This window comes from Bacillus rossius, chromosome 1 (assembly GCF_032445375.1).
Source record: "Bacillus rossius redtenbacheri isolate Brsri chromosome 1, Brsri_v3, whole genome shotgun sequence".
NCBI lineage: Eukaryota > Metazoa > Arthropoda > Insecta > Phasmatodea > Bacillidae > Bacillus > Bacillus rossius.
This window is the reverse complement of record NC_086330.1, coordinates 108,531,567-108,555,776: the sequence shown is the minus strand read 5'-3', so window position 1 is coordinate 108,555,776 and position 24,210 is coordinate 108,531,567. Positions and strand designations below refer to the sequence as shown.

Sequence of the window (24,210 nt, the reverse complement as noted above, 5' to 3'; positions counted from 1 at the left end):
AAAATTCGGTATTTAGAGGTTAGAACAGCATTGATCTTATGGCGGTTCGGCTGGACCAAAATTTTATTTCGTTGCATGGGGGTTTTCGTTAAATAGAATATTCGTTAATGGAGGTTTTACTGTAATAGTCCTCTGAAGTATGTTTCCAAATTACATCTCAACGTTTCCTTGCCAACTGTCCTCGGTTTGTTCATTTGAAAATCAAAGTTTTCAGCCTTTGTTGCAACATTAGTAAATAACTTGGTGAACTCAGCGTCTGCATTTTCTCTGATATTTCTTATCTCCTGTAATGTATCCTCTGCAAGATCACATGCCTTTTTCAAATCAACATTTCTTTGTTGTAGTAGCTGACATAAAATGCTGCTGTAGGAAAATACCTGATTTATAACATGCAGAGCAACAACAAAATCAACATTTTTTACTGTACAATTTAACTGGTGTGCAGCATTAGCAGAATCTTTATCTGACCATTCAGAAATTATTCCTAGAGCCAAAACAATGCCATCATATAACTCTAGAATAATTACAACAGAGTTGTACCTTTCAACCCACCTAGTGGCACACATCTGTTTCAGTTTTTCATGGCTAGAACAAACTTCTGCTTTTTTCAACATTCATTCAGTACAGCCTGTCTTTTAGGGGTGTGAAAAAAGTCATGCAACTTACCGTAGAATGGGGTGAATAGAAACAGTGGGGTGAATAGAAACAAAACTTCATAATCATGGTATTGCTTTGAATATTATACATTTATATTGAATTTTAATTGAACTATTATTGCTTTTGTGTTGGCAACACTTTAGACTAACAAGAAAATTATGGTTTGATTGTGTGGCAGCACTGTAGGTTGATGTTTACCCTAGTGTGTCTCTTGAAAGTTTTAAAGATGTTTTCCGACCTACTTTGAACTTCTCTGGTAAGTAAACATATATTCTTTATGCGATATTTATTGGCATTGTAAATACTACCTATAACATCATTATAAAAAAGTAAGGTTTGGTTATTGTTTTACTTTTGACAAAATAATCTCCAAGAATTTTCAAAATTTTCAGGTTAGGTTTTTAAAGTTTGTGGGGTGAATAGAAACATAACAATTCTCTTGTTTCTATTCACCCCACAACAGCAAAATTAAAAAAAAAAATCTAGTAGGCCATATTAATACTATATAAACACCTATTATCCATTCTCTAGTTATTATATACCATCCTAAATAATATATTTCTTGTTTCAGAGTTGCTGTTTAAATATGCCACGGAAGTACAAACCCATTGTCGGAGGCGGTTACAAAAAACACAGCCCTGATCATATAAAAAATGCCCTCTCTGACATTGAATCTGGCATTAGCCTGCGGAAAGCAGCTGAAAAACATGGGATTCATTATAGTGTACTATACAGACACGTAAAAAGAGGCCCCGACATTAAACATCAGGGTGGACAAACTGCCTTGTCTTTTGAAGAAGAGAATTTGTTTGTAGATAGATTGAAAATATGCAGCGAATGGGGCTATCCTATCGACTCTACAACCTTAAGACTACTAGTAAAGGACTTTCTGGATAGTAGGGGGAAGGAAGTAAAAAGATTTAAGAATAATCTTCCCGGTCGTGATTTTGTGGTATCATTTATAAGACGACACAAAGATCAATTGGCAGTGCGAATGTGCCAAAACATTAAACGCTCCAGAGCCGGTGTAACACCAGAAACCATCAACAGTTACTTTGATGAATTGTCAAATGAAATAGAGAATGTGCCACCATCTAACATAATAAATTATGACGAGACGAACCTTACGGACGATCCAGGAAAACGAAAGATAATCACACGGAGGGGAACTAAATATCCTGAAAGGATCATGAACTCATCAAAGGCATCAACTTCTGTGATGTTTGCTGCCGCTGCAGATGGCACTATACTACCCCCTTATGTTGTGTATAAGGCTTTGCATTTATATCAAACCTGGACTGAAGGTGGGCCAAAACATGCAAGATATAATCGGACGAAATCTGGCTGGTTCGATTCGTTCTGCTTCGAGGACTGGGTCCTTACAGTTGCTATCCCATATTTGAAAAAGCTAGACGGGAAGAAATTTCTCATTGGAGACAATTTATCTTCGCATCTGTCATTAGAATCGGTTAAGCTGTGTCAAGATAATGACATAAGATTTATATTTCTACCAGCAAATTCAACACACTTAACACAGCCGCTGGACGTGGCATTTTTTCGGCCTCTTAAAACTACTTGGCGCCAAATATTAGAGGAATGGAAGAAAGGCCCAGGAAGAAATGAGGCAACAGTTCCTAAGGATAAATTTCCTCTGCTTTTGAAAAAGTTGTGTGTCTCCTTGAAGGAAAAAAATGTTATTGCAGGTTTCAGGAAATGCGGGATCGTGCCCTTAAACCGCAATAATGTGTTGTCAATGCTCCCAGGTACTGGAATAGACCAAAACCAGGCTATGATAAACCTTGAAGAATCCACTAATGCTGTTGACAAGATCTTTAAGGAACTCCTTCAAAGTCTTAGGCAAGACCAGACTCCTAAACCAAAGAAAAAAAGGACAAAAGTAAAGGTCCAGCCCGGCAGAAGTGTTACCGTTGATGACTTTGAGGAAGTGGATGGGGAGAATGTAACCCTCCATACTTCACTTCACAGTGACCCAAGCCCTTGTACATCGAAACAGGCCAAGCCAATGAAAATAAATGCCAAGAAAAACAGAAAATTTCTTGATTCATCATCAGAGGATGATTGTGCCTACTCAGTGCAGGACAGCGATGATGACCTAATTTTGATATCTTCAAATTCTTCTGATCAAGATGAAAACACTGGTATCTCCATAAGCCAAGGTGATTACATGGTGGTCAAAATATATGGAAAAACAAAAACATCGTTTAGATATTATGTCTGTAAAGTTAGTTACCTTATGGACAATGGTTTTGTTGGGACATTTTTAAAAAGAGTTCCACAAACCAAAAAGTTCACAATGACTGAAGAAGAATCTTTTGTTTCGAAAAACGATGTTTTCCGAAAACTGTCGTCACCAGTTCTCAATTCAGGTGCTCGTTTTAAAGACATGCTATGTTTTGAGGATGACCTGACTGATTTAACAGTTTATTAATGCTTCAGCCCATTGGTCATGGTAGAGAGTTTTGTTTTGTTTTGTTTGTACATATGTGACAACACCATTTTTGTTAATTTTTCTCACTTTTTACAGTAATAAACCATTATATTGTGAAATAACATTTTATCTACTTATTTCCTAAGAGAAAAATATATATTTAATTGTTTCTATTCACCCCACTTTGGTTTAAAAAGAAACAACCATGGTTTATAACTATTGTTTCTATTCACCCCTTTCTGTGGGGTGATTAGAAACACCATGTTATTATTTTTTTTAATTTTATTGAAACAAAAATATTTACTAATAATATCATACAGTGATAGGGGCACTATAGACCTGAGTTTTGTATATTATTTTTTTGTTTTCAACTAACAAAAAATAAGTAAATTTTTAATCCAAAGTTCAAATTTGTTTCTATTCACCCCGTTTTACGGTACCAATTGTACCCAAACAATTTCTAATTGCTGCAATACCACAGGAATTCGATACCGCTAAGTTTAAGGAGTGTGCAGCACAATGAACATACAGTGCCTGTGGATACAAAGACTGAAAATGGGCCTGTACGCCATTGAATTTTCCACTCATTGCAGCTGCTCCATCATATCCTTGACCATGCACCTTGCTCAGATCTACTCCAAGAGCCTTAAGCTTATCAATCATTGCAAATGCAATCCCTTTGCCTGTGACATCTTCAAGAGGTATGAACTGCAAAAACAGTTCCTCAACATTAGATGTTGTAGAATCTAGACAACGAATGCAAAGGGACATTTGCTCAACACAAGAAATGTCTGTCATTTCATCAAGCAGCACAGAAAAAAATGACAAATTAATCTTGGCTACCAATACATCAAGAATAATGCTGTTGCTTATTTCAATAATTTTGTTTTGAATTTTCCAACTAGTGTGCAGTGCATTGTTTTTACTGTTAGATAACAACTTCTGGAGGCTGTCGTCGTATTTTGCCCGGTATCTTAACAGCTCTCTGTAATTTCCTTTATTTACCTTAGCATCATCATCTCCAACTCTTCCAGTATCCCGGTGACCTCTTAAACTCAAACCTTGTCTTCCACAGAAGAGCACTGACTCAATAATGGGTTTTAATTTACTTCTGTTCTGCAAAATTTGTTTCTTTTTTTCTTCTTTTAGTTGCAAATCAACTGGATCTTGCTGTTTTGTCTCAATCATCATTATGATGCTGGCTGTCTCAACATTTTCCTGGTGATACGAACTTTGTTGGTGTTGACTGAAACGTTCTTTTGCTTTTTTCCAGTTACAAAATTTTTCATAACACAACTGCCCTAGGTTTTGGTGACTTCCTTTACCAATACATTTTTTGTTGAACAGAACACAAAACTTGCAAAATGCTCCATCAACTTTTTTTGAGTAAGTTAACCACTTCCATTCAACCAACCACTTGTGCTGAAACTTTAAATTCCTGTTACCTGATGATGAGTATGTAAAGGTTTCTTACGGTGACCACAGTTTAATCAAGATGTCCTTCTCACTATTTGTTAGTTTATTGTCTACAAAATTAACTATGTTGTATGGGTCCGACTGTTGAACACTAACTACGACATCTTCATCTTCTTCCACACTTCCCACAGTCTTCACTACAGTCTGTTCATTTACCTCAGCAATCAGTTTGTAGCATTGCAGGCTACTGCCCTTCCCAATTGTTCGCTTTCTTTTTTTTTCTCTAGATAATAATTAATAACAGGGTATTTATTCATAATTTCAATAATAATGTTTCTTCATGATAAGAGATATTTTTTATGCTCATGTGAGCATGATTTAGTGTAGGAATGGACATGTAATTAAAAGCAATTCAGTTTATTTAATATTTAATTAAGATGTAAGGAATGAGCCCTTCGGCTTTGTTTTTACTTGCTCAGTTTGGTAACCACGTTTTAGGTGATTTAACGTATGTATTTTAAATAAGGCTGGTAAGATTGTTTTTCAGAAATCGGAGGATTGCACTTAATAATTTTGTGACATGTAGTTTTATTGTTTGAAATGGATAAATTCTTATATGATTTAAAGAGCAGATTTGAAAACTTTCTGAAGAAGCAGGCAGGTGGTTGTTACACCGTCGGTAGACATAATTAATATGGTTTCATGCTTTTTAATGTAAATTATAATTATGTTTCTGTAAAGTAAGAAAGTCCCTAGACTGAATAATTGAAATATGGGCATGAGAAATTACGTTTTTGGAGTTTGAATGCAAGTTGTGAGTATTGCTTAGTTTTTCATATTGATACAAATGTATGGTAATATAATTTAAATCAAGTAAATGTTATAACATGGCCAGTGCTTTGTGGGTGATCTGGGCTGATGCAATAGCTGTTCCGAGTTGCGACACCTTGGCGCCAGACGCGTCCGGCGTGCGAGAGAGACAGAAAAGGTTGGACTTGAGAAATGCGTAGTAATGCTGTTGCCATGCGTCGGGATTGGCTGGCCCTTTCAAATATGAATTATGTTATTGGCTTAATATGTCGTCACCAGTCGTCATAGTCCCTCTGGTAAAAAGAGCGGCTGTGATTGGCTGAGAGGTCACGCAGCTGCCTATCCTGGAGAAGGCAACTGCGTCGCCTCGGAACTTCAGTCTTTGTCTGGCGAGGTACCATGGCGGTCACGTTTGGGCAGGGGCTCACAAATTAACAAATGATGTGAGTATGGAGAACTTCGCGGCTGTGGTCTGGGCATCACCTATGTAATATTTAACCTTTTTTGAACTTTTGGACTTTTCAATTAGAATTTATTCGGCCACAGTCGTAGGTAACGCCCGCAACGAGACTCTTTATTCTAAGCAGTCGTCGTTCCAAGGACGTAGTCCTTGGACATTGTACCGTGCGTGCATATGTAACCACGGGATTTAATAAGAATTATTATATTGCAATCAGTTTCGATAGGGTACCTCAGCCAGCTAACATATTTTGTTTGAGTAGAATCGTGTGAAGATAAATGTTTGTGATAACTCTGTACTATGTTCAGAGCGGCAAGATGGCGGCCACATTGACCATGATCGTGTGGAACATTGAATAAATAATCTGTAAACATCCATCGTGTCCGAGAGACATTATTTCAACTGGTTAACCTAACATACCAGTAATATTGGAACAGAGGAAGTTCCTGGCGCCCTTTATTTTGAAAGTGTAATATGTATGTGCATTCTCACTCCTAGAAATAATTCTGAGTTAGTTGGTAGGAGTGAGATGTAACAAGTTTCTCTTCTTGAGAGTCTGAAATATAATTTCTTAATTACTAATTAACCAAAACATATCAAGAATGTGTGTCACATTGCTAGTACTACTGGTTTAGCTATTTATAGAAGTTTAACTTATCACTTCTGTCATGTGCTCCGGCCTCCGGACACACATTTTTTTGTCGAAAGAGGGAAAGACTTAAGATAAACAGATATAATTTACAGAACAGATAAATCAACCACAAATAATAACTTATAACTTATTCCATAATAAGAGTTATTACTTCCAGGAGAAGTGTTTTTGCAATTGTTATTGTAACTTTTATTGGTTTCTCAATCTCCATCAATTTTTTGTCCCAGTAACACTTACATAACACCATATGCCGTTGCCACTAAACTATAATGTAAGAGTCTGTATTACCACCTTCTCTGGGTAAAGTTATAGTATACACCAAACACGAATTATGACTGCCAATTAACGTTAATGATCAAGTCATGTTGCTCAGGTCTGACCGTACATCATGGGCAACAATGGAATGACGAACTTGGTCATTAAGGGCATTTATGGTGAGGTGACAGTGAACAAAGCTGTCCACAGAGGCAATCATTTGGAATAATAACTTACCGTGTTAAATAAGTAACTGTTTTTGTGATGAAATGCTAAATTAATTATCAATCATAATTTATTAATTTTGTAACCGTCCAAAAATAATGGATGGGATTTTGAACAGAAACTTCTTGTGGTCATACATATTGCTGTAAAAGCACTCATATTTAATTGTTTTAAACATTTGAATATTTAAGAATGATAATCATTAACAACGATTGCACAATTATTTATAGTGCAGTGTGGGCACTACAACAACAGTATGTAACGCCATTATTACTACAGTTATCTGGCACATCCACACATCCATTACCTATATGTACAACTTTGATAAGACTGTATGGCACATATATCGCAGGTTTAATACAGGCCGTAGGAAGTACACTCACTTTGTGACTGATGGGACACGATATCGGGCACGGGCAAGGGCCTTAGCCAAGGGGGGAAGGGATGGGGCAGTTGCCTCCCTCTAGATATTAAAAAAATGATGCAGCGAAAGCCAAATGCAAAGAAATCAAAGGTTTAAGTCCACTCACTTGATTGCTTTGAACAATCAAGCAAGTCTCGTACGTCGAGACTCTAATGATTTCACTTATTCCATTCCAAGTATTCCGTCTGCGCTGCTATAAAGCATGGCTCCATATAACTCCCCCCCCCCCCCCCCCCCCCCCTGGGTTATCGGCTGACGACGCTCTTGGGCACGGGTGAGTTGGGGACTGGGTTCTGTACTGACAGACCATTTCCTGGAAAATGTGTGCAGGGCAACAGTTGTTTACTCATCGCGAGATACTTGTGAAGACATGCACGCAATCATTGGGTCGTGCCTGCACTGTGGTAGGAATTATTCGTCTAGAAATGTGAATTAATATTTTTGTATTGCACAGTAATGTATGCTCTCTGGCGACTGGAGCCACGTGATATCACAAGTGCCTCTGTCCAACCTGCATTCCTGCCACGGATCTACCCTTCATCATGAACTGCAGGTTTACTGTGTTTCATCTAAGTTGTGCGTGTTTTGACGATTCTCTTCCGAGAAAGACGTCCGCCCTCTCCATTGTAGTGGTAGTGGTGCTTAATCCTAATACTTCCCGGCTTCTTGAAAAAAAAACATCTGTGCTCTACTGTTTGTGTTTACAGGCACTTTTCTCGGAAGAGCAACATTAAAAATTGACAATTACTTGAAATACAGTATAGTAGCTGACACACAAATGAGAAATCTATCAATTCCCTGCAAGCCGCTTACCTTCATGTTCAGCATCATAACTAGTTCCTGGCTTTGGTCGTTTGGAGAAGTAGTTCAGTAAATTAAAACCATGCTTACGTTTAGACATTCTGATACCGCACTCACTATCAACATCAGTTCTAAAACTCGCGAAGAAGAACACTGCCCAGTCCCCACAATCTTCGGTAATGTTACATGGTAGCCGAAAACAGACTGAGTAAGAGAAAATGAAAACGCATCGACTAACAGAGCGAGGGATAACGATTAGGGGAGGGGGTGCCGGGTAGAGATTGCTAGGCACTGCAGGAGTAAGCATAGTCGTCTGGCGACACCATAATGTATACACTGAAGTGAAAACATCTCACAAAGTTTGGTAGATTGAGCACTGCTCATAGACCATCGTACCTATTTTGCTGGGACTGGGAATGTTTTTACTTTTTCCATTCTAGATTTTTTCTTCACATTTTCGGGGGGGAGGGAGGGGGTTAAACCCCCCCAAAAAAAACCTGGATGCACCACTGGTTCAACTTGTAGCATACCGTCAGTTGGGGTAACATTGGCCCTTTGAGGGTAACTTTGGCCCAAGACAAAAAAAAATGTTAAACCATGTTACAACTCTTCAAAATATTTATTAGATGTGATAATACATATGTTACATATCATCTAATAAATATTTTGAAGAGTTGTAACATGGTTTAACCTTTTTTTTTTGTCTTGGGCCAAAGTTACCCTCAAAGGGCCAATGTTACCCCAACTGACGGTACCTACACTAAAATGTGGCAGCATTTATCCATTAACATTCTCTTATATAAGATCAAACTAACTAGTCACATTATGAAACAATTTTTTTATATTTAACATTTAGGGAGTTTCCAGAAAATATAAATTAATTTTTACTGAAGGAATTAAATCATATCCAGGCAGTTAAAAAATTTGAATATGACAGTGTTGCATAGTTGCATGGGTGTCATTAGTCAGCTAAGTAATTTATTCTAGTGTTTGTAGCAAATCCGTATCTGGAGGCCAAGGAATTTTCAGTCTTTGCTACAGATGAAGAAAAAATGATTTACTAATTACGGAGAGATGTATTGGTGTTAGCAATGATCTTGAGCACCATAGAATTAGCCTGGGAATTTGAAAGTTAGATTTAATAAATGCATTTTATAACAGGTGCTGGTAGTCATGCAGGAAAATCACCTGCTTCGCACAAATTTTTTTATCGTTGATCAAAGAATTTCCAGGTCTTTACAAAAGACCTGAAATAGAAATAACTTGGCAGAGGAAGTCAAGGCTTAAATTAAAAGATTAATGATTTGGTTCACTCATGGTCAAACCAATGAGGAAATGGGCTTCTTCCCCATTGTATTCATGCCCACAAAACTTAGCAAGAATTTTGGAAATTACATAACAATAAATAAGTCCATAAACACTACAAAGCACAGGTTCTTTACTGGGTCAGTGTCCACTACATTTAGATTAATTTAACTTGGATGTTGGACTATGCCACCGGCCAAAAAAGACTAACAACACGCACTTCGGAAGGACATTATCTGCTGCTGATGAAGAGACCTGTGTGCTAAACATGGCTTCCTTCGTCTACGCTGGAGAAAGGCTGTAAAGTACCCATTGGCATTCAACTAATGAACACATTGTTCTTTGAATATGTGATTTTCTCTGCCAGTCACAAAGCTTATTAAAATACATTGAGAGTTCTATGGACATCAAAATCATTGTTATCTTTAAAAGATTTGTGCAATGGGAGTGCATGACTTGATGTAAGTTTTTGGACATACGCCATTGCTTAGCAATGGCGTATGTCCAAAAACTTACATCAAATCAAAATCATTACCATATAAAACATAATTAAAGCTAATTGGCTGGGGAAAAAATAGTTTTGACCAAACTTTCAACATTATTACAAAACTGCATAAACACCTGATTTTTTTTTTAATTCATTACATTATAAAATCATTATTAATAGTCAAGAAGACAAAAATTAGCAAGTATTTATTACTATATATTAAAAAAAATTAAAATGACAATTACTTAATTGCATGTGAATATAAAAAATTAATTTTAAAAATGAAAAGCTTTCACCCAGTAAGCTGCTGCTTGTTATCAAAGAATAAACAATGCTGTATTTCACTTCAAGTAGGTATATAAGAAGGGTAGTGTGTGTGCAACATTACAAGGAAACCCACAAATGGCAATGGTGATAATGTTTGGAATTTGATTGGATATTTCAATTGTTTAATATGAATCAACAAACCAACATAACTTACCTCCCTTCACTATCCTCTAGGAGCCTATAATGCCATTCCTGCATCTCGTCTGCTGCTTTCTTTTACTCAATTCTGTAGAATTTTAACTTCTACTGCTGCTTCATCACCACCACAAATTTGATTGGTTTTGACATTTTTTTTTTTTGTGCTGACAAAGTAAGGAAATTGTACGTATCTTTTTAAGAAAAAAGATTGAAATATCTTCAAAGGTTCTACATTTTTATTTCAATACTACCAATATTATGGTAAAGTTTAATCTATACAACATATTTTGTGATCAATAATTTTTGATAGTATGGCACATTTAATGTCATAAATAAAGCAACATTCATATTATTGATTTCATGGCTTTTCTAAGATTCTAAGCTTTAATGACCTTCATGACCCATTAAGGCTGGGCTTCATCTGAATTCAGCCCGGCCTTGGGGCAGGTGTTTGCATTCAAAATAAACATCCGATCAATTTCCACAATCTTTGGAATAGTGATCTAGATTCTGGAGAGCCTATTGATACTAGTGCTTTAAATATTTTAATTTTTTGCCTAAAAAAGTGATACAATTTTCAAAGTAGCATAGATTTCAGACTCTTAATTAAATAATCTTAACAGCCGAACTACAATCATGACTGAATTGAAATTTTTAAAAACATCAACAGGGCTGATACTCTATATAAAAACAGAGACAGCAAGCGAATTTATTATTGGAACATTGAGGGCCTAAGGCTCGAACATGCTGCTGGGCATGCTAATGGGGGGGGGGGGGGGATGCTTAGGGTGGTGAATGTTATTACAATGTTGCCAGCTCCCAACTAGAAGGTCACCCACCCCCTCATGGCTGTAAGTGAGGGAAACAGACACACGCTTGTGTCAGCTCTCACACTTTGCACATGAGGCACAGTCGTTCATTTACTGAGAAGGCTGAAGCACCAGACAATTTCTATTGAGAATTTCTGGGTTTGAACATCAAAATAAGCATGGTCATGTGTGGTGTTTTTAATTATTATACTTTATATGTTGCCTCCAGATTAGAGTACTGGCATATAAGTAATGGTTTAAATATCCCTAAAAATTACAATTGTAAAATAATAACCCACCCCTGACTAACAAAAAGAATAATTTGTTTTCCTAAAAGATTAAAAGTTGTATAAATATTTAAGTGTATGTGTGTGTGTGTGTGTGCTTTGTTTTTGAGCTATATAACTTAATGTTTAAAAGCTACATACTGAAATAAGAAATACATACATACTTACATATAAACACACATATATAGTGTCCCATCGTAAAATAATAGACATTTTGTAATAATGGATATACCTACGTTAAATAACAATCCTATGATAATACTTAAAAAATTGTTCTTATCAAAATTAATACATTGTGTTGCATGCTTAAATTGGTTTGGAAAATTTTGACTTGAAATAAAATAAAAAAACAGACTAATTATAAACCATTCCTAATTCATGTAGAGTTCTTTTATTTCCACTTGCTATAGGCCTAATCAAAGGAAACAAATAACATAGCTCTTTACCCCTTACAGACTAGCATTTATCAATCTAAAATGTAAAATGTGCATGCATAGTAAAAAGTGGCTAAAAACTTGGACAGTAAGCTCATAATGGCTTACTATTCCCATCCCATACATTCCTGTCATCGCATAAAGTCCATTTGTTTCCAGTATCCATTCTCTAGTAGTGTGTTTGATTTATTTAAAGCATTTAATAATATATTATTACTATTATTAGTATTCAAGAACTTGTAATTTCCCTAGATCTCTGAAGGTAATTGTTATCAATACTCAACACTGCAGAGATAGATATTACATAATAAATAATTTGAACAATTTAAATTTAATTTAGTTTAAATGTAGTTAGCAAGTATTAGAATGTAAACATAACTAGAACTCACTTTCCACATATAAAAAACTTAAGTCAATGAAGAACATACACTTCTACACTATTAAAATAATAAACAAACATTAACTAAACTATTTGCTTGTACTAATTGCTATTGTAAAATAAATTTTGATGGAACATGCTTTTTAAGCATTCAAATAGTACAACTTAAAATATATTACCTTGTTGCAAATTAGTTTTTATACTTATCATTAAGATTAATTTTAAAAAATATATAAATAAAAATTGTTAAATTAACATTTATTGCAGTTAAAAACATTAATTATAATTCTGATAGGCAGTGTCATGATGGTTGAGTGGTCAGATAACTCTTCTTCCTACATGAAAATCCAGGTTCAATTACCAGTGGGATCAAACTCAAATTATTCGCAAGAGAATGAACGGGCTACACGTCTTGTCAACATAGTCATTCAAGACGATGATGGATGATGTGATGTAGCATTGGCAGAATGAATGGATAGGGGAAACAGTAATGGTTTGGAAAAACCCACCTGCTCACTGCAATGTTTGCCATTTTCCAACTTGCAAAATATTTTGCAAGTGGTAAACGAGTCTGTAAACTGATGGATTTTTTTGGATTACTCCAATTTCCTCTACCCATTCTTCAGACAATGCTCCAGTCTAATCTTACCACACCTCATCCTCTAATGACCCAATGTCAAATAGACGTTAAGCCCTTAATTCATTCATTTAACTATGACAGGTTTAAAAAATCACCAAAATTTCAAGGGGACTTACACCTTAAATATGTGTGTTCCACTTATTTTCATTACATTAATTAAAAATGTAGCATATCATGCAGCTTTTTATGGCAAAAATTTCACCAAATGTGCTTTTGATTTTGTACATTTGAAATATGTCATAGATTGTTTATAAAATAGAAAACAGAATTTATGAACAAAGTAAACTATTTTTTAAATCAAAAATTAAATTATTATCTAGACTAGTGTGATGCACCTTTCCAACCTATCCTATACTGCTCTAAAATTGTACATCTCCAAATGTCACTTTGAGCCTTTTGCTTCACAATAGGTATATTGATTTACTACAGAACTTGGAAATTCATCCATAACCAAAATTTTACATAGATAATTAAGATTTAAGTTGCATGAGTTAGAACAATTTTTTTTGTAGTAGTAAACTAAACAAATTTTATATAGGTTAAGTCACTCACATTACACTTGTGATATATTCCTTAAAGCCTGTAATAATTTTAAAAAAAAAACCTATAGTGGAACCTGGGGAGCCTTGAACATGTTTTTAGAAAACAATTTTTAATATTTTTTCAGTGTTAACTAAAATATTTAAATACAACAGTACTGTAACTTAGTTCACATGAAACCAAAATAATATCTTCTCATTTCTATAAACAATTTAAAAACTATTTATTTTTAACATTGTTTTACTTAGTGCATCATGGGTCAAGTCTCCCTATGTGTGGGAGGTTTGACCCACCATAAGGGAGGCTTGACCCACTGTAAGGGAGGCCTGACACAGGTGGGAAAAAATTATGATTAATGTCAGAAATAATGACTGCCGTGTATGTTTATGGTAAATGCTTGTGTATATTTATATAAAGTTGGTATTAATAATAAAATTATATCTGAAATACTATACAGTAAGTCCTCGGTTTACGTCGGGGTTACGTTCCTGAAAACCGCGACGTAAATAGAAACGACGCAAAATGAGCCATGTTTCATGCCACCGGCCGGCCACGGCCCAAGGTCGGCCGGAAGCGCTGGCATACAGACGTGACAACGGGCAATTTTATCAGCAAATGACAACCGACAGCGTGGGAAACAAGTCCAACTAGTACTTCTCAGCTTTATAGAATGGTTATTTAACCAGCTGCTTTATTACCTTTATTGATTGAAATATAAAAACAGATATATAGTACATACTGTACGTAATATAAACGCATAATGCATTCAAAGTGTAAGGATACAAAGTGGTTTAGCGCTACACAGATTTTACTTTGAGTCATTCGCGGGAGAAAACAACTGTTTTCTTTTGGAGGCTGGTAAGAACAAAGTCAAAAGAAATGCATACATACAATAAAAGTACTATAAGTATGACAAACATTGAGAGCCCTTGATTTAAAATAATCACATGAAGTAATAAACACCTAAAAGAGGTTATACAATAGCGCGGCGCAATTCTTACAATTTACGTACGGGAATAATTCTAATAAAAATCAATGTAAAATATTTTTCATGAGAAACACTACTTTTTATTTACGTCGCAAACAATATAAATTATATCATTTTACGTAACATTTTAAATGAAAAAGCTCTGAATACACTACACATTGTGAATAGAATTCCAAAAAGGATGACGTGACAAGTTTGTCAATTTATTCCGAGTCACTTTGAACATTTTCCGATTCCTTTCCTACACACATGGAAGCTGTCGCCGCCTTTGATGTTCCGCCGAAGAAAGCATGAAAAGTTGTCTGCTTGGTTGTCTGCTTCTTTTTCTCCTTGAGGAGCTCCTCGTAGCACCTAACACTCTCCATTACGTTTCGCTGCACTTTAGAGCTCCGTTCCTCATTTATGTCTTTTTCAGAAAAAATTTGCAATGCCATTTTGACATGGCCTAAGGCGGAGGTTAGTTCTTTCACTGTGATGTCTGTTTTCACTTCCGGGTCATCATCTTCACTATCAGTGTTGTCTGCTGCAGGATTAATTACCAGCTGGTGTAGCTCTTCGTTTGTAAGCTCTTCTACATTAGCATCCAAGACTTTGTCAATGTCGTCAGTTTCGAGATCGTTGAATCCAGTTCTTTTAGCGATGTCAACGATGTCCGCGCGTACGTCTACAGCAGGAGAGGCATCTTAAAATCCCTTAAAATTATGTAGGCAATCAGGCCACAGTTTACCCCACGTCGAGTTCAAGCACTTTTTAGTGACCTCAGTCCATGCTTCTCCAATATTCTTGATAGCATGCAAAATGTTGTAGCCACGCCAGTACTCCTTGATTGTAGGCTTATCCTCACCATCTGTACCTTCAAGCAGCTGTTGGAATGTACGCCGCAAATAATAGGCCTTGGTCTAGTGGTTGCAAGATAGCTGTGGTGTTTGGAGGAAGAAAAACCACTTTCAAATTTTCATGCATTTCTACTACCTCGGGTGGGTGACTAGGTGAGTTGTCGATCAGAAGGAGAATTTTAAAGTCAAGGTTCTCCTTGGAACAGTACTCTTTCCATGCAGGGATGGCATACAAGTTAAGCCATTCCCTGAACAGGGGGCCAGTTATCCAGGCCTTATTATTTGCTCTTAAAATCACTGGCAGGTGCTCCTTTGAGTAACCTTTCAAGGCTCATGGGTTGGCTGACTTGGTTATCAGCAGCGGTTTCATTTTACAGTCGCCAGCTGCATTTGCCGCCAACAATACTGTCACACGATCCTTTGCAGCCTTGAAACCAGGCGCAGTCCTCTCTTGTTTAGCGATGTAGGTTCTCGCCGGTATTCTTTTCCAGAAAAGTCCCGTTTCATCTGCACTGAAAACTTGTTTCGGCATGTAGCCACCTTCTTCAATGATCTTCTCAAGTTTCGGGATGAATTCCTTTGCGGCGTCAGTGTCGGAACTTGCTGCCTCGCCTGTCAGTTTTATATTATGGAAACTGTACCTGGCTTTAAATCGCTGAAACCACCCGCGGCTGGCATTAAACACTTCCTCTTTAACGGTTGAAGTACCTTCAACATTTTTCATTTCCTCATTGTACAATGATAGAGCTTTGCTTTGAATAAGCCTTAAATTTACGGAGCAATTGTGCTGGTTCTGTGTTTCAATCCATACGGCAAGCATCTTCTCCATTTTCTCCATAGCGCTATTACGTGTATAACTCGTCTTTGTAGCACTGACAGATGACATGTTCAGTAAACTACTCTTAATTTTGTCCGCGTTTGATCGAATTGTACGAACTGTGGTAGGTGGCAGACCTAACACTTTACTAATCTCAACAGCCCTCTCGCCCGAATCGAAACGTCTCAAAACTTCCATTTTCGTGGCTAATGAAACATGTGTTCTGTTCTTATTTTTTGAAATTACGTTTGAAGATAAATTTAGTCGTTTGGAAGACATCTTATGAAGAAAAAATCATAAATTGCAGTGAGCTGATACCGTAGGCCTACTACAAACGCATTTAATCACGATAAAGTTAAAAAAAGGCACGTTTAAAACTCCGGCCAACTCAAGGATATCATAGCGACTGAAGTGCCAAGGAGTTGGACGAAAAGGGGTAGGAGAAAATGCTGTGTCGTTGCGGGAAGTAGATAACACTTCTACGTGCGAGATACGTGGGTGGCCGAGCGGGCAGGCTGGTAGTATTGCATCACCGCGCGGAGAGCAGGAAGCGTCCCTCATGATGTATGATAAGATAAGGCGGTGAACGTGTAGCTTACGCTACATAGCATACATTAACTACCGAAGGAAACAAAGAATTATAAACGAATTATATACGGTGTTTTGGTTAAAATAAAGATTTACGGTCATTGTAAACGACGTTATTGTGAATCGGCGACAACTTAAATTGAAACATGAGTACTCAAACATTAGCGACGTTAATCCGAAACGACGTAAATCGGTACGACGTAAATAGAGGACTTACTGTACATGAAATATTTTTCATCCAACAAATCTCCAAGGCATTTAAGTTTACATTATATACATACAAGGTAGAACAATGTATAAGAAAAATCGACATTAAACCAAACATAAGTAATTTACTATTTGTAGCATTAAATATATTTTAAATATCCACACACAAAAAGGTCTACCTTAAATTAACAATGGATGAAAAATCAAAATCAAATTTGATATTTAATGCTACACATTTTGTACCACCACTTGAAATAGGCAATGGTAATTTTGCCACAATGTCTTCTTCTTGTACTACACATCTGTCCTCTAATTGTGGATACACAAAAGAATGACTCCTTACGCCGCAAAAAGTTTATATCAAACTCATTAATTGAGCTACCCACTTCTGAAACTACTCTGCCAACATAATGAGTTATCATACTTTTTGAACTAAATTTAACCAACACAAAATCACCACATTTAAATCCATGACAATGTTGCTCATCATCACTATTATCAGACATAAATGTCTCTTCTTCACTGTCAGTCAATAATGAATTTGGTACCAGCCTTATAATTTTTTCTTGCAATTTTTCTCTCGAGCCTGTTCAGTTTTCTTTTTTTTTTTCTTGCCACATTGCAAATGTCTCTTCAATTTGTCTTTTGACCGGGGTAAAAGTTAAAATTTTCGAGCAACCAGGCCTTCGTCCACATCTTGCAGTCTTTCTTGGACCAGCCTTTGGAAATGGATGTAAATCTTGTGGACTAATAACTTCAGTGTGAGAGCCTTGTGGGGAAGAAATCTGGCATAACACATCTGTAGTGTGAGTACCAGAATTGTCATCAACAGATAAGTGAGGGCGAGGCCTGTCAGTCACATTGGCACATAGGAAGTCTGAATCTTCAAATATGTTGGCATTATATGGATAAATTCCAGTACTTAAAAAGTCTTTAATAATGTTCTCAGGATTAAATGCTTTATGAAATGACTGTCCAATCAGAGCAGGAATGTCTTGAATTTTCATTGGTTGTGCTGGGTGGTTTACCATTAAGTTGTCTGCAGCCTGGTTGTAAAAATTTTTAAACACCGAAAATAGATAGGTCGAGTGGCTGTAATTTATGACTAGTATGCGGCAGAAGTGTAAGTAACGTTATACCATGATCTTTATATTTCTGGATGCCAGTTGGTGTTATGTGGCTATCGTGATTGTCCAGTATTACTAAAACTGGGTCCTCAATTGAACATTTACTGAATTTAATAAAGTGGTCCCAATATTTTTCAAAATTTTCACCAGTCATCCACCCACTAGGATGACCAACGGCAGTTGAACAGGAAGGCGCACCATGCGTCATTGCCTCAGTTACTCGCATCCGTGGAAAAACAAAGAACGGTGGGATTGTGGCTCCGATTGCTGAAACTGCACAACATACTGTGACAAGTGTTTCCCGTTCACCAGACGTTACTTTGGAAACTTGTTTTTCTCCTTTCTCTGTAATAATTTTGCTAGGTTTATGGACAGTGCTAATTCCCGTCTCATCAACATTGAATATTGATTGAGGGCCAAATTTATATTTAAGTAATACTTCTTGCAAATTTTTAAAAAATTCTGTCACATTAGTTTTATTAAATGCCGTAGAACGGCTCAGACTTGTTGCTTCAGGTCTTCTCAGCGATAAGTTCTTGTGTCTGTGCATGAATCCTCGTAGCCAGTCGTAGGTAGCCATTTTGGTTTTGTACCAGTTATCAAGCATTTTAACTTTATTGGCATGGCCAAATACAAAAACAAACTCTCTAGCGGTTTTTGTCCGTAGTGTAACTTGGCAGACAATATTAAGTATTCATGTAGCAAGTTTTCCATTTCATTGGAAAACACTTCACCTGTGTTGTACTTAGGTTACATACTAACAGTATCTTTGTTTTCATTGAGATTGTACTTTTTTACATAACGATCTAAAGTCTTACGATCCAAATTGAATTTCTTTGCTGCAGATCGAACACTAGAGCTTTCCTGAACCACACAAAGGACTGCTGAACGCATTCGTTCAGGTGAATGTTTCTTCCGAACTCTCCCTTCCATAGGCTTCCAAAAGAAAGGCATTCTGAAATATGTAAAATATATATATATATATATTTATATGTATGTAAAATAACCAGACTCCCTTAGTTTCCATTTTATTGTTAATGTTAAATAAAACTGTTATGGGGGCCGTGGCCTCATATCTTTAATAAGCGGGGTTTTCGATGAATGCTCGGATTTTAAGGGCGCCACCGTGCAACGGGCACGGACCTATGTGAGACTCTTTCCCAGGGTCGTGACGCCCATGTAAGGTAATCTTTTAAGCAGTCCCCCAACCGAGAAAAGCTCCGAGGACTAAACGAAAAAAATTTCAAAAAGAATTAAAGATGAACAGAATTACTAAGCGGTGATGAGCAAGCGGTGAGGTCCCCAGAGTGCTGAAGCGTCTGCTCTCGGTCGTTGATGGCGGAAGACTGGGGAGAGCTCATGGCTCTGCTAGCCTAACATGGCGTCCTCCCGCCGAAACAATTGCAGTTAATGGTATTTCTGATTTTGTGCCACGGGAAACTAAAATAACATAAAAAAGATTCTTGAAATATTACGTGATAATTACTGAATATAAAAAAAAAGATCATAAAAATTACAATCATTAAGAATAATATTTAAATATTGTCTGGCTTCGGTTTCCGTCGGGAATGTCTGGAAACGCTCGTATATTTCATTACACAATTTTAAAATAAAAGTACATAAGGACCCTCCCGGCCGATCTGCCGTCACGTCGCACTCGGGGAACAATAAAAACAATTTATACAGTTGAATTTAATTATATTTTAGGGGTGCAGCACACTGGCTCTACAGCGCCCTCTTTCCGGGCGACCAACACACGCACACACGCACGCACGGGTAAGCGGGAGGTTTGAATGGAGGGTGGGTGGTGTTTGGGCGGTGGCATATTGGACTAAAAAGGGCCGCAGGCCCGGACAATGTCAAAACCATTAAAACTTTGACATGATAAGAAATGTTATACATCAAATTGGAGCTAATACATGAATAAACATTATTATCATTAAAGGTTTGAATATCTTGAAACAAAATAAATTTCATTGTCTTACAAACATTTGCTGAAACTTACATGAAAAGATGAGGTATTCTTCTTAACACCACAGCTCAACCATAACAATTAGTTTTCCCTCCAAATATCTTCAGGGTGACTAACATTACTGTAGGTATTAAAAAAAATATATCACCAATGAACAGAAATGTCTCTGATATTGAAATTTTCATGGTGGGTCATACCTCCCTTATGGTCAAGGCTCCCCAGGTTCCCCTACATCTATCCCTCACTTAGCATGACTAATTCGTTCCTAAAATCTCTTGCACTCCACAACACTCCCAGCGCTACCTGGCGACATTGGTTCAAAACAGTGACCTTGATGTCAAGCCTTTAAACACCCTAGCTTGATTCTTAGACCAGAATACTAGATGCTCACATTTGAACAGTGATATTCATCAATAAACCAACTGACAAAAATTCAATTCTTCAGGAGAGCTGATATTTTTTTAAAAATCTTTTTCACTTAATGTACACACAGTAGTAGAATTTTCTAAATCATTTTTGGAACATCTGACATGACTTACATTTTTCTACTATTTCAGCAATAAAAATTTTTTAAAACTGTGTATTATTTTCCATCAGATCAAGTGTGTCAATGATTTTTCAGAAGCCATTAACTGCAACCAAGGCTATCCAGTGTTAATTTCTGGTGGGATCAAGCCCAAATTTTTTGCAAGCAGGAAGCTAGGTGAATATTGTCGTGAGATTTCTCTGGTTACTATAATTTCCTACCAAGTATGTTTTCTTGTTGCTCTATCTCATATTTCACCCTCAGCTATATTCGAATTTTTCTACCAATAAGGTACTTATAAATCAAACTTTTCATCACAGGCCAGTAATAGACAAGTAGAGTCAAAGAGGGTTTCTTAAAGTCTCGACTGACTCAATGGGGACTAACATTTTTCTTAAAAGGGAGAAATTACAAAAGTTGCCATGAGTCAGTGAGATTACTCTGGAAGATTGTTGCCTTGAAAGTGCATTTTACTACTGCTCCATCACACCTATTCATTTTTAATTTATCTCTTAGTGACTTATATGTTTACTATATGTTAACATAAATTCATTTTATTGTTATGCTAAACATTAAAACATTTTTGATATACATTGAAATTAGATACTTTGACCGAGTTGTTTTAAGTATATCTTTTCTACGCTCTCGTAGCTATATTTTTAAACAATAGGCGCATTATTTATTTTCGTACTGTAGGACTAACAAGCCCATAAGGTTATCATGGGACATCATGAATAATAAAATACATTATGTAAAAAATGATGGACAGCACAGTTTTCATTTTTGTAGTTGGCTAACTTCACCTAATGTTTACGTATTTTTGTAAGTAACCAATGAAAATAAAAATATGGCGCCATATTGCTAACAACACTGTGGTCATCTAACGTAAATTTGATAATAAATCAGTATATTAATATAAGGTTCATATACAAAAATAATAATGCGCATCATGTACCTACGTAAGTATTTTGGAAGAGCTTTTTTTGAGTTTTTCGATGCATTATATATTATTCGTCAATGCGCAGGCTTATTAGAACTCACTGTGACGCCATATTGTCTTCTTCGATACTAGTGCGCTTCTACAACGCCCTCACACGTCGTTTCTGGAGTTAATAAGGTACGTAAAGAATAATTGTTAAAAAGTGAGTTAAAATTGATTTCCGCTGCAAGTGTAAGTATTCTAGCACATCCTGTTTATTACCTGTCCGTAGGAGACACTAAAGCAATGCACTGTAGTACGTTTGAGTAGTTTTAACAATGTTTTTCTTGCGACAGTCTTCAGTACGTCGCTTCCTGTAGTAGTTGGTGTCCATGTTGATGACAGCGCCAACAGTGCCAATTTCAAGCAATTTTTGCTGTTGATGCCCCCTGTATTCTAAAGTAGTAAGTAGAATTAGAGTTGGATTTATTCCGGTAGAATGCGTAGAATTGAACCTTTGGCTGTTATTTCCTCATTAATGTTTGTGGTTTAAGCTTATATAGATTCGCTTAAATGCCCTAAACTAGTAGTTTCCTTCCCTATATATATAATGTGAATCTTATTTGTTTCAAGGAAGTTCCTAGTGTTTTGATAGATAGCGTTCGAATGTTGCCCTAATGCGGTCAAAATCTGAATTTGAATTCGTGCTATCTCTTGTATACAATTCTCGCGAAAGTAATTTTGTCTATATAAATTAACCTTAGAGAAACGTTATGAACTCTGCTTTTTATGCTTTTCCTTAACATTAACACAACGTTCTGGCGTTCATATTCTGGCGGGGTTTATTGTAACAAATAGTAAAGGTTTAAGAGAATACCTACAGACTTTGTTGAAATGTAATTAGTTTTATTAACCTTGATCAAATTGTGGTTTAATTATTTGTTCTTAACGTGAGTTAACTAGAATTAATAAAAATTCAGGTTCAAATAATAGAGCCAAATCTTACAGCTTCTTTCAATCTGCAGCCAGTAAAAAATGCCATAATCTTTCTTAATATCTACCCATTTAATTATCCTCTATTATTGCCAAACTTTTTCTCATGTTTCTTTTACAATGGTAGCTAAGCCTATTTTCTGTTTCAACTCATCAATCATTAGAGGGTGTAACAATTATGAGTAGAAATATTAACCATTTCAAAAACTCACATGTCAAGGCCCTCCCACTATCAACATAGCATAGGTAGTATTAACATGTTGATAGTTATAGCGATAAGCACTTTCACAGCACAAAACTAGCACAGTGGCCTGGCTACAACAAATATAAACTTTACCCAGTTCCTTTGTTTATTTATGTTTTAGCCTCCAAACAATTAATGCTGCTGTAGGTGGTAGTGTGTAATTATATGGAAGAAATTAGTATAAACAGAATAAAATCCATAATAGCTCAGAAATTGCAAAATTAAATCCAGAAATAAACTTTTGCTACAGTGATGTTTATACCTTAACTGCATCTTAACATATTAAACATAAGAAAATAATTTTCAGCAAAATCTAGTCAACACACACGTTTTGTTCTTTATTAAAGATAGTTCTCAAATGAAAAATAGGACTACATGCAGAGCTTCTGATTAGCCAAAAAGTATCATGGTTTCAGCAGTAACACAGAATTGAGCTATAGTTAAACTTACAGCTACTCTACTTAATACTTGTACCGGACTTGTGTAAATGCTTATTGCAATGCCCTAGTCAGATTGAATAACATAAGTGTTCAATGTTGTGTATAATACTGTGTTGTGCTTGCGAAAAACTAAAATGTTGATTGTGGCTTGCCTTTTTCACCCATGCATAAAAATCTAGTCATAATATTTGCCATTACAAATTCTTATTTCAATTAAGCATATCGTCAATTCTTGATATGATTACTTAGGTAATAGAGCAACAGTGGGTAAAGTAGTTGCTCATCCAAATAAGTGAATACTTATTAAGTTTCACATACATACACTAACTTCAAAGATCCAGTGAAAAATAACATTGTACCTACTAACATTGTAGATGCTGAAAAATATTATTTGTTTGATTAATTACCGTCTTTAAAATAAGCCACTACTTTCAACAACTACACATTTTTTTTTGTGCAAATGAGAAACGTGACAAATTATGTGGGTATTCTCAAGGCACCTTGTTCTATTCCATCTTTCTAGTCCGTTCATAATTACCTCTGTGTTTACGACACCTGAAACATTGTCATTTAACTTAGGTGTAATTGATTACTATCCACAACCACCGATGTTATATGTTTTACAAAGGGATTAATTACTTATTACACTAAATAAGTATTTCTAGTGTAGGTATATGTATCGCCAAATGTCACGCTTCCCAGTGTTACTGTGAATACCACCCCAGATTCAACTCCAATGTCTTTCATTCCGGAGAGCCTAGTGCTATGGAGCATGAAATCCCTGAAACTTACCAAATCTACAGGACCTAACAGTATACCCAATTTTATACTAAAAGAATGTTCTCTGCTTATCATGCCTCTGTTACAGCATATATTTAATACTAGCTTGAATACAGAAGTCTTCCCTCATAAATGAAAAATAACTAAAGTTATCCCGATTCATAAGAAAGGCAGTAAACTACAAGTTACCAATTATCACAAGAAATTTTTGAAAAATCATTTAGACATCTGTATTTTAACCTTCAAATTAGATTTGTGATGTCAACTACCGCAAATTT

General features: G+C 36.1%; 2 protein-coding genes and 1 long non-coding RNA gene across 18 annotated transcripts in view; 2 read left to right on the top strand and 1 right to left on the bottom strand.

Moving 5' to 3' along the window:
- Positions 1-666: 666 nt before the first annotated feature.
- Positions 667-3,540, top strand: LOC134541888 (uncharacterized). The gene is made up of 2 exons (XM_063385614.1): positions 667-913; positions 1,229-3,540. Exon 2 carries the CDS (start codon positions 1,244-1,246, stop codon positions 3,104-3,106), a length of 1,863 nt encoding a protein of 620 aa, XP_063241684.1. The 5' UTR covers positions 667-913; positions 1,229-1,243; the 3' UTR covers positions 3,107-3,540.
- A 2,656-nt stretch (positions 3,541-6,196) lies between these two features.
- The window catches only part of LOC134541789 (transcriptional repressor CTCFL-like), a 92,948-nt gene continuing 74,934 nt past the window's right edge, over positions 6,197-24,210 (top strand). For 2 of the 16 annotated variants that reach the window (XM_063385537.1, XM_063385575.1), the window contains exon 1: positions 21,431-21,673. The gene's annotated coding sequence lies outside the window, so the exon portion shown is untranslated. The other 14 variants (XM_063385567.1, XM_063385510.1, XM_063385531.1 and 11 more) reach the window with 13 other exon arrangements.
- Positions 10,623-22,034, bottom strand: LOC134541901 (uncharacterized). Its single transcript, XR_010076698.1, has 2 exons — positions 21,516-22,034; positions 10,623-12,650 (listed from the first exon to the last, which is right to left on the bottom strand). It is a non-coding gene; the product is annotated as an uncharacterized LOC134541901 (long non-coding RNA).